Source organism: Malus domestica, chromosome 16 (assembly GCF_042453785.1).
Source record: "Malus domestica chromosome 16, GDT2T_hap1".
NCBI lineage: Eukaryota > Viridiplantae > Streptophyta > Magnoliopsida > Rosales > Rosaceae > Malus > Malus domestica.
Genome location: NC_091676.1, coordinates 6,298,598 through 6,309,858, shown reverse-complemented (window position 1 = coordinate 6,309,858; position 11,261 = coordinate 6,298,598). Strand labels below are relative to the sequence as shown.

The window sequence follows — 11,261 nt, the reverse complement described above, 5'->3', positions numbered from 1 at the left end:
GCAAAAGTGAAAATAAATAGATTGAACGGTGATTTATGTAAGAATTTGTAAAACCAACTGAAAATCGTGATCCACGTTTTTTGTAAAAAATGCAAATTTTTATTTTATCTAAAAAATATTTTATAGTGAGCAATAAGGAAATCTTTATAATGTATTTGAAAGCGGATATACGATTTATTAAGCAACAAGTGTATATTGAATAGAATATTTAAGTAAAAAAGTATAAAAATAAATGAACAATATAGAGTTAAATATATATTTAGTGTATATTTTTTAATTTTTCTTTTTCAAATTAGAGATGTTAAAATCATCTGTAAGTGAGGTTTAAACAAAAATTAGTAAATTTTTTTTTTGTTAAATAGTCTTTCACCCTCTTATGGTTGACAAATAGAGTTATATTAATAAGTAGTTTAGATTTAGATAAAAAAAATTAACAAAAAAAATCAAATATCTTTAAATTTAGATTTTAAACCGTTGATTACAAGTGTTTAAATACGAATTATAATAAATTTTACACAAAACATATATTTTAAAGAATATAAATATAATAATTTGTTATAGTAGTAAGAAAAATAAAAAATTGTACAAAAATGATTCAAATTATTGCAGATGCCAGAAAGTCACGCGTGACTGCCATTTGGAAGCGTTTTACGGTTTATCGAAAACCCCGAATTTTTCCAAAACCTGAACCCCGCCAAGAATCCTCCTGTGCCCGCCCTAGCCTCCGCCCTTTGCCTTCTCCAAGCCGCCGCCGGTGAGTAACCTTCTCGATCCCAATCTTATTTTTTATCTCAAATTTTCAACACAGGGACCAAATTTAGGGCTTAGGGGGTCGTCTTTGTTTCTATGAATGGATCTTCTCCGAGCATACTCTGATCAAAACGACGACGAATTGAACGGGCCTGAGGAGCAGAACCAAAACCCTAAATCCGCACCATCGTCCCCAGACGCGTCGCCGCCTCGCCTCCTCCCCACCAAGTCCGCCGCGCCCAATGTCGACGACACTATGCTGGCCCTGACGGTAGCCGGGGCCAACCGGTCTTCCACCCGCCCCATCGACCCGACCCAACACATCGTCGGCTTCAACCCAACCTACGAGCAGCTATGGGCACCAATCTACGGCCCGTCTCACCCTTACGCCAAGGACGGCATAGCCCAGGGGATGCGCAACCACAAGCTCGGCTTCGTCGAGGACGCCTCCATTGAGCCCTTCGTGTTCGACGAGCAGTACAACACTTTTCACAAGTATGGGTATGCTGCTGACCCTTCGGCATCTGCTGGGTACAATTATGTAGGTGATTTCGAGGCCTTACACAAGAATGACGCCGTTTCTGTGTATAACATTCCCCAGCACGAGCAGAAGAAGCGGAAGATTGAAAAGAGAAAGGAATTGGAGGAGAATGAGGGTGGGGATGAGGATATGGACCCGGAGGAGGTCCAGAACCCGGCTAGTGACGTGTGGTTGATGAAGAATAAGAAGAGTCCGTGGGCGGGAAAGAAGGAGGGTCTGCCGACGGAGCTGACTGAGGAGCAGAAGAAGTATGCCGAGGAGTATGCGAAGAAGAAAGGTGAGGAGAAAGGCGCTGGTGATAAGGGCGAGGCTGTGGCTGAGAAGACTACGTTTCATGGAAAAGAAGAGAGGGATTATCAGGGTAGGTCATGGATTGCGCCGCCGAGAGATGCTAAGGCATCTAATGATCACTGTTATATTCCGAAGAGGTTGGTGCACACTTGGAGCGGGCACACGAAGGGTGTGTCTGCTATTAGGTTCTTCCCTAAGTACGGGCATTTGATTCTGTCTGCCGGGATGGATACCAAGGTGAAGATTTGGGATGTTTTCAATACCGGTAAGTGTATGAGAACTTACATGGGTCACTCGAAGGCAGTTCGGGATATTTGTTTTTCTAATGATGGGAGTAGGTTCTTAACTGCTAGTTATGATAAGAATATCAAGTACTGGGATACAGAAACCGGGCAGGTGATATCTACATTCTCGACTGGGAAGGTTCCTTATGTGGTTAAGTTGAACCCGGATGAGGATAAGCAAAATGTGTTGTTGGCTGGTATGAGTGATAAGAAGATTGTTCAGTGGGATATGAATGAGGGAAAGATCAATCAAGAGTATGATCAGCATTTGGGTGCTGTGAATACAATTACATTTGTGGATAATAACCGTAGGTTTGTTACTTCCAGCGATGACAAGTCGCTTCGCGTATGGGAGTTTGGGATCCCTGTGGTTATTAAGTATATTAGTGAGCCTCACATGCATTCCATGCCATCAATTTCGCTGCACCCGAATTCCAATTGGCTTGCGGCACAGAGTATGGACAATCAGATTCTGATTTATAGCACTAGGGAGAAGTTTCAGCTCAATAAGAAGAAGAGGTTTGCCGGGCATGTCGTTGCCGGGTATGCTTGCCAAGTCAATTTCTCGCCAGATGGACGGTTTGTTATGTCAGGTGATGGTGAAGGTCGATGCTGGTTTTGGGATTGGAAGACATGCAAAGTCTTCAGAACTCTCAAATGTCATGAAGGGGTATGCATTGGGGCAGCATGGCATCCCTTGGAGCAAAGTAAAGTTGCAACATGTGGCTGGGATGGCTTAATCAAGTATTGGTAAGTAAAGTTTCATTTCTGTAACACTTTTAATTCGTTTTATATTCATTCGTATGTGCAATATTTGGTTTTCTGATTTACCTGTCTAAGCAGTTTCAACATTTGATGCCAAAGGTTATGTGCCTATCGTATCTGCTAAAAACTAAAAAGTTTAAAACTCATGCCAATTTTAGATACGCGACAACTGATATAGCCAAGTATGGTTGCTTGATGTAGTACTGTGCTCTGAACATAAAGGTGTATTTAGTAAAAATTTAGGATACCAAACATGACCTTTTTCACATCCAACCTCTATGTTTGGGACTAGAAATGTTGGATACTAGACTTCAGATAGTTTGTGTTTCTTCCTCTCCAGAAGAAACTTTCTTTACTCCATCCATCTCATGGATATAGGTGGAGCAGGGTTTGAAACTATTTTCTTATAGGGGAGGAATGGGAAGCAATAATTTGCCTCTCTTAGGATAGTTTTATATAAGGAGTTTTTATTTATTTATTGTCATTTCCACTATGAGTTTGCGGGGATGGGAGGAATTTCGTCCCACCAGTCTTGAACTGTTAGAGGGAAAGCGTACACTCTCCCTTCTTCCTCACCCATCCATCTTTGACCTAACCTTATGTAGGAGGAAAGAAGTCCATAACTTTTCTTTTTAAGGAACTTGTCCAATATGTATATCTTTCCATTTGTTAATGGTACCAGTTGTCTTTTACCTGTCAACGCTTAAGTCTCCATACATAGTCAATATTTCTTTTAACAGCCTTGTCCAATTAGAACCAGCATGATAATGATTGGAAGACAAGTTTCGCATCTTTTCTCTCTTTCCTTCCTGGTCGTGCTTCAATGTCTTGGGGTCAAATTCATTAGTTCTCTGTCTGCGCCGTGCTGTGTCTTTGATTTAATGTCTTCACTTTATCTTATCAAACCTAAATGGATAAATGCTACTGCGGTGAAAGGAGTATCTTTTTATCGAGCAATATATTGCTTAAAACAAGTTAATAATGGTAGGTTTCATCTTCCGATGGATCCTTTGGTTTCACGTATTGAGCTATTTATTATATCGGGGATAGTTTTAACAAAAACCAAGTGCGTCAATTGTTTTCATATTTCGTTGAGAAATGTTGCAGTTGCTTTACATGCATGTGCACACTTGCATTCTCCTTCTAGTATATGCGTGTCTGATTAATCATTTGTCTGGTTTGCAGGGACTAGCCGCATTTCAGTTCAGTTTGGATAAGCAGGGCTATAACTTGATTTACCTGTTTCTGTTCCACACGGGTGTAGCGCATCTTCATTGGATGTACCCAATCTTGGTGATTGCCGGGCGTAAGGATACCTATAAGATTGCAGGACGAACTCTCCTTCCATCTTTGTCTTACTACAATCGACTACGATCACTGATATCATCTGGTTACGCTGGATATGTACTTGTAATACAATTCTTTCCTTTCGACGTTCTGTTCTTGTAGTTTTGAAGACTCTGAGAAGTTTTACAGGAGTAATGTTTTTTGCAGATGTCTCATTAATACTTGTAGTTTTTCAAGACTTCGAGAAGTTCACCGCTAATTAATCTTGTATCCAAAAACTGCACCTTCACCACATGGCACAATTCATGTTGGACATGAAAGCTTTTGTGGTAGTGAAGGACACTCTTTCTAAACACGATTTTGCATCTCTTTTTATACACTCGACATTGGGGGAGTGCATATTCAAACATATGACCTCGGGTGCATATGATGTGAACGGTGTTAACCATTTAAGCAACATGACCTTGAACAATGTGCACGGTTTTATTGAAACGTTTAATGGGTTTGGAGTGATTGAAATATTCGATTTTGCTTAACATTTTTGTCAAACATTCTTCAATGTGGGACATTGCAGAATAGTAGCGAGATGTGAGCGACCAGTTACTAACTAGTTATTCACATCTTGCAACTATTCCTGTGGATAAACGGGTTCTTGACCTGCAGGTCGATGAGCGTTTATGCGGTCCAACACGGGGAGGGGGCGGGTCCAAATTGTAAACTCAAATCGGGTAAATCTTTGTGGGTCGTGTGACATAAACAACTCTTCCCTAGCACTGCAAAAGTCCCGAGAATTGAATACAAGAGAAATATTCAATTCTTTTAGACCAAAAATTTGCCTACATTAATTAGTCCTCAAAACGGTGTCATTTTAAGTCTAATTTAAAGGTTTTGCATCCCGGGAACCTACTGGTTTACCGCTATCGTCCCGCGAGAGATGGGCTGTATGTGGTTGAGACGAATCCTGCTCAGACCAACCTCTCTGCCGCCGCAGAAGCCTCCCATGGCCGCCTTGTTAACCCCTGCCACACTCCAAAACCCCGTCTCCTCTCCCTTTCTGAAACCTTCTACGCCATCTCTCACTCCTCTTGCCTCCTCCCACCGCCGCCTTCTCTCAACAGCCGCGTCCTGTTCTCCTCCACGTCCTCTCGTCTCCGTCGACGAAACTTCCTTCGATTCCGGTGAGCACACCTTTTTTTTTCTTCGAGCAGGCTCTTTAATTTCGATTTTTCTGTTCTGGGTTCATCTTCTTCTTAGCTCTGATTTCGTCTGCCCTCTGGTCAGCAGGTGGTGAAAGGAGTGGGATTACGAACCGGAGCTCGAAAGTGCTTCTCAAGGGCATGCGATACGATGAACTTGAAGTAATTCTTTCTCATCTCACTGTTTATTGCCTATGTCACTTATGAATATCGCTCCCAAGTTTGAATCCCGCTCTCCTTAGATTAGATTAGTTTAGAATATCGTCTTGTCGAAAATGTGTTGCTTATGATTTGTGATGCATTGACAGAAATGGGTTCAGTCACATGGGTACAGGCCTGGCCAGGCTCTAATGCTATGGAAACGTATATACGGGAATGGTATTTGGGCGCATCACAGTGATCAACTAGAAGGTTTTTCCTCCTACTTTTCCTTATCCTGTTAACCCAATTCCACTTGTTTGTGCTTTATTCAGTTTCCTCGTGAATCTTGATGTAATTTGATTTCCGGTCAATGAATTTCGCTCACCATCTTTAATGCGTAGGCTTGAACAAAGATTTTAAGAAGATGTTGAGTGAGAGTGCTGAGTTCAAGGCATTGGCTTTGAAACAAGTTATTACCGCGGCTGATGGAACTAGAAAGGTACATGGATTCATTTCCTTATGTCCCCTGTATTGCTTAACTATCATCGTACGTGGTCTTACTCTTCTCGGTTAAAACTGCTTTTGTGAATATCATATATGGCTTTAGAAGGTTACTAGCATTTCTTAGAGAACCTTCTCATTGATTATGAAACTCACAGGAGGTTTCAGATTCTGTTCACTTTGGAAGATGGATTGGTGATAGAAACTGTCGTCATACCTAGCGTCGCTAGCGATAGTCGTAGCAGGAATACTGTTTGCGTTTCGAGTCAAGTGGGCTGTGCCATGAATTGTCAATTCTGCTACACTGGCAGGTAAGCTTCATTCTTCTCCTCTAAGCTGTGAATTCTACGTTCTTTCAATTTCCGTAGCCCAGATAATCTGAATGTTGGTTCTAAATCCTTCCATTTGCAGGATGGGTCTAAGGAGGAACCTGACTGCAGCTGAGATTGTAGAGCAGGCTGTATTTGCACGGTCCTTGTTCACAAGTGAAGTTGGCGACATTACGAATGTTGTATTTATGGTAGGTCAGCAGTTCACGATACATTTTCACATGGATATACGTTTTTTTTTCATTAACCCAAATAAGAAAATCCTAGTTCGTTTTTCTGTTAATACGTATAAATTTAAATTTCTAGGGAATGGGAGAACCACTTCAGAACATTGACAATGTTCTTAAAGCTGCAGACATAATGCTACATGATCAAGGCCTATATTTCAGTCCTCGAAAGGTCACAGTTTCAACAAGTGGGCTGGTTCCCCAGATGAGGCGTTTCCTTAAGGAATCTAATTGTGCTTTAGCCGTTAGTTTGAATGCAACGACAGATGAGGTATTTACATTCATTTTATTTGAATTGGCAAACCACATGTATATGTGGATAGAACACACTTGTACACATTCGCACGGGGGTATAACCTTTGCACAAACATCGCATCTGCAGGTCAGAAACTGGATCATGCCAATTAACCGGAAATATAAATTAGACTTGCTTCTTCAGACCCTAAGGGAGGAACTTCGCTTCAAGAGTAACTACAAAGTTCTTTTTGAATATGTGATGCTTGCAGGAATAAATGACAGGTAAATTAGCTTTTCGACTGCCTGCTGTTTGACTCGAATATGTCGTATCTGAAGTTTCTTTTTTGTTGCAGTATGTCAAGCAAGCTCTAATTACTTGATTATGATTTTTCGGAACCAATACATTTACGCTCCCACAATCTGGGATCCCTCTTTTCTGTTTTTTGTTTTGGTGGTTGACTATGTTCTTTGCGTAATGCAGCATAGAGGATGCGAAGAGGCTTGCTGATCTTGTTCAGGGAATTCCATGCAAGATCAACCTCCTCTCATTTAACCCTCATAGCGGATCCCAATTCAGACCAACCAGCGAGGAGAAGATGGTTGAGTTTCGGAATCTCTTGGCTGAGTTAGGGTGCCGTGTCTTCTTGCGGTCGAGTAGAGGTGATGATCAGATGGCTGCCTGTGGTCAGCTTGGCAATCCCGATGTAGTCCAAGCTCCCTTGCTTCGCGTGCCCGAGCAATTCAAAATGGCAGTGGAAGTCTCTGCGTGATTCGATTATCTGGACATTGTATTCCTAAATCCTCTAGATGAAGCATGCTAAGCACGCGTTAGTTTGACTGCTCTGCCCGGGACCTATCTCTTGTGGTGCACCGCGATGTAACTTCGTTACCTGGCCTTCTTGTTATTCACGTTTCGTGTCACCTTGTCCGGCAGATTCAAATTAGCTTTTGCTTGTATGCACATCCGCCTGACTGCCCGTCTTATGGCTTACCGGTTTAAGGTATTCGACGTCTTCTCCGAACAGAAAATGTAACCTGTTTATTGTGCGAAACCCTTCTGAAGGAAATATTGAGTTTCTCCTATGAAAGTATGCCTCCATAAATTCTTGTAAGGCATTTTAGCCAAAATAGTACCGAGATTTGCATAACTCCTCATTTTGGTCTTTGAGATTTGAAATAAATGTAAGTAGTTCTTGAGTTTGTTCACTATCAATCATTTTGATTATTCCATGAAAATTTTCCATTAAATAAGGCTAAAATGACAAAAATATCTTCAATTTTTATCAAATCATTTGGCCCGTTGTTTATTAAATTGAGAATATTTTTATAATTTTGGTCCTTGTCTAATATAATTTTTTATGGAATAACTAAAATAATTGACGATGGACAAACACAGGAATTACTTTTATTCATTTCAAATCTCAGGGACCGAAGTGATGATTTACGTAAATTTCAGTGACCATTTTAGCTAAAAAGTCTTCTCATAATTATATTTTCGCATGCTAAATACATGGAATATTGTGTGTTGATGGCAGATATTGCCCTCAGCTCATTCCATACCTTCTCCATTGCCCTGCACCCTTAATCCAAGGGGTATGTCTATGTCATGCCCTACATCCCCTAATCAGGGAAGCTTGTCTATTTTTTGCCTACTAATGGAGGTCCAATCAAGAATCCATTATCTCTCCACGATACTATCGAAGTACAAAGACCAATTTTATCAAAAATTACGAGAGTATGTGGGAGGTAAAAAAAGATGTGTAGATAACACTGCCCTTATTATAATAATGAGTTCATATGAGTATTAGTCTGTGACTTTACCCTCTGAGTGACGTTGATCCAGAAAACATTACGCAATATATAAGGCTTAAGTTTGGTTAAATGAACTCTCTTGAGGTGCTAGATAGGTCGTTGTAACAGAATTATGAATGCAATTTTTATTTGATAAAAAGTATAATCTATAATATGCATTAAGATTAAATTTAAAAATTAGTTCATAATATGAGAGCAGAATTGTGACTCCATTTTTTTTATACAACTTTTGACACATTTTTGTGGAGTCCACTTCATATTGTATTTTAACAATTCAAATTGTCTATCTTTTAGATCTTCCTCCAAAGGTATGTCTATAAAAAATCTCCGAAATTTGAAACCATATAACTATTGGATTAAGGGTTTAGCATTATTTGTCCGTACTCGTCAATTTTTGTTATAAATAAATGTCTTAATTGATTTGGATTTGTCTAATTTTTTGTAAAAATGACTTATAAATGATGTTCTAAAAATTAGACGGTTTAGATAAAAAAATATATTATGAAGTGGATCTCACAAAAATGTGTAAAAAAAAAAAAATGGAGCCACGTATCTGCCGTTTAATACAACCACTAATTGGGGTAAACCACGAAAGCTAAGTTTAAATTTAAACTAGAAATTACGCCCACGCGTTGCTGCGGGAACTAACTATTTCAAACATAACCAAATGTATAAAACACATTTAAGTTGAATAAATTCAAGACAATTATGAACAAATATAGGGATACATGAGTGAATGAGACCGGTAAGATAATCAATTTTGCTTTTATACACATTTAAGTGAGTTGGCATATAAACACATTGCACCATGAGTGGGAAGAAACTATACGTGTTTGATTACAAAGAGATGATTTCCAAAAAAAATTTGTTTACTTAAGAAACAGAAGAAACATTTAGTTCACACATATAACATGTGTCCTGCAGTGTAGGCAGGTTGTTCAACAGGAAATATAAAATATAAAGTGTTGAAGATTTGTTGAAGTAGCCGATAAGAAACTGAAGAATCAGAAGCAAGCTGCAGTTTACACATATTTTGAGCATGCAGTAAAGACTGCAAAATATATGTTCTGCAACCTACATACCTCACTTAGCAGTTAGCAAAACATAGGAAAAGTGGTGTTTGAGCAAGTAAGTCGTCAACCATAGATGTTAAAACAAAAAAAATATGCAGCATGGTGTGCAACATTTGATCACGGAGAGCATGGCTGTTCACTTTTTCTGGGACCGAACATCTTCGACACTTTAGCAAAAAACATCAATTATAATGTAACAAAGGCAACCATTATGAACGCTATTCAAGCATGCATGCAAAAAACAAATTGTAATTTATCTATCTTTGGTTTTTTTGTTCTTAGGGCGGCAATTGGAACTTTGTCGGTAGATTCGATCTTGGGGTCAACCAGATTGTGGAATTTTGTAGCAATTCTGGCGGCATTTGTTGTGCCTGTTTGCTCTGTGTGAGGTTTTTTGCTATGAATGAAGGCAAAATTGATAAGGGTAAAGATAATCGTGATAGTTATGGAAAAAAAATTAAATACTTCACTTAAAAGGAAAGTTAACTCCAGCGACAGAATGAAAATCTATATCTTCAACATGAAAATCAATGGAAAAATTAAATACCTCACAATATATGCAATAGTTCAATGAATTAGAGACTTAAGACCAATTAAAGTTGCCATTCTTCGAAACACAACAGCATAATCATTCAAGTTGATGCATATTTCAATCAAACTGATGTATATTTCAATCGAGCCTCATTAAAAATAGAAAATACATCAGCACAAAGCATAACAAAAGCTTGGAAGTGGAAAAGGAACCTGCAATTAGGTTTATTTGAGAAGAAAAAATGGCAGAACAGAACCCGGAATCACAAAGACAGAGGCAGAGTGGAGTGAGTCGGAGGATACAGCAAGACTAGACCTTTCTACCAGAGAAAACAATAGACTGCCGATGAACTAAACCACCTAAAAAAATCTATGACAACTTTAAAGAAGGAAAAAAAATATCTATGACAATTTGAAGAAAGCAGATGGCAAATCAAACAGTAAACAATGAATTAAAAACAATAAACTCATACATACCTCTAGCTCCCATCTCTCTGCAATCTGTCAGTCCCTCAAAGTCACCCATACCTCCCTCAGTCACCCCTTCCTGACCGGCCAACCCCACAAACTGCACACAACCATGCCTTCCCCGTCATTCTCTCTCTCTCTCTCTCTCTCTCTCTCTCTCTCTCTCTCTCTCAAATCAGAGGAAACCCCATAGGTCCTGGCAGAGGACCTAGATAAATCTCTCTCTCACTGAGTCGAAAGCCCTAGCACCCATCTCTCTTCAATATGCCAGTCCCCCTGTCCTCCCCCAACCACCCGAAGCACATCCATCTCTCCCCGAGTCAAAATTGGCGGCCCTCACTCTCTCCATTTTGTCAGCTCTCATCTCTCCATAATCTGCAGGTGACTCCTCTCTGTGGGTGATTGTGTGCCTAAACCCCATTTCCATCCGCCCAATACAATTCCAACCAAGCAAATAAAACCCCATCCGGAGCCCAAACCCACAAAGCCCATTTTTTAAAGGAATGGCATGCCCGTAAATAAAATGAAATTCAGACCCAAACACTATTCATTTCTACCGTGCCAATTCCAATGCTTTCTTTAGACTAAAATAAGATGCCACGGCTAAGTAAGGAGCACGTTAATCACGTTTGAAAAGTAATTTCTTTAGACTAAAGTAATATGCCACGACTAAGTAAGGAGCAAGTTAATCACGTTTAAAAAGTAACCTCCTTCCACAAAGTACGGATTAGACGCTTCATTCCTTTTCCTTTACTTTTATGAATAAAGTAACGTTTCCATTTACTAAACAGCTGGCCAGTGTGGCCACCACAGAGTAGATTACATTAT

The 11,261-nt window shown here is 39.7% G+C and overlaps 2 protein-coding genes and 1 long non-coding RNA gene across 5 annotated transcripts; 2 read left to right on the top strand and 1 right to left on the bottom strand.

Annotated features, from left to right (window-relative positions):
* The first annotated feature begins 613 nt into the window (after positions 1-613).
* LOC103431858 (uncharacterized) lies at positions 614-4,133 on the top strand. Of its 2 annotated transcripts, XM_070815455.1 has the most exons (2): positions 614-2,616; positions 3,817-4,133. In XM_070815455.1, the coding sequence occupies exons 1-2, from the start codon at positions 851-853 to the stop codon at positions 3,821-3,823; spliced, it is 1,773 nt and encodes a 590-aa protein (XP_070671556.1). In that variant the 5' UTR covers positions 614-850; the 3' UTR covers positions 3,824-4,133. The 2 variants fall into 2 exon arrangements, with proteins under 2 accessions (XP_070671556.1, XP_070671557.1); XM_070815456.1 differs by lacking the exon at positions 3,817-4,133 and having other exon boundaries at positions 620-2,620.
* A 612-nt stretch (positions 4,134-4,745) lies between these two features.
* LOC108173010 (uncharacterized) lies at positions 4,746-7,762 on the top strand. 2 transcript variants are annotated; one of them, XM_017331341.3, is made up of 9 exons: positions 4,746-5,096; positions 5,200-5,276; positions 5,423-5,525; positions 5,657-5,754; positions 5,925-6,067; positions 6,168-6,276; positions 6,392-6,583; positions 6,695-6,831; positions 7,031-7,762. In XM_017331341.3, exons 1-9 carry the CDS (start codon positions 4,853-4,855, stop codon positions 7,317-7,319), a joined length of 1,392 nt encoding a protein of 463 aa, XP_017186830.3. In that variant the 5' UTR covers positions 4,746-4,852; the 3' UTR covers positions 7,320-7,762. The 2 variants fall into 2 exon arrangements, with proteins under 2 accessions (XP_017186830.3, XP_028951305.2); XM_029095472.2 differs by having other exon boundaries at positions 4,747-5,096; positions 5,203-5,276.
* Positions 7,763-9,112: 1,350 nt separating this feature from the next.
* LOC103431856 (uncharacterized) lies at positions 9,113-10,799 on the bottom strand. Its single transcript, XR_003769810.2, has 2 exons — positions 10,443-10,799; positions 9,113-9,831 (listed from the first exon to the last, which is right to left on the bottom strand). It is a non-coding gene; the product is annotated as an uncharacterized lncRNA (long non-coding RNA).
* Positions 10,800-11,261: the final 462 nt, after the last annotated feature.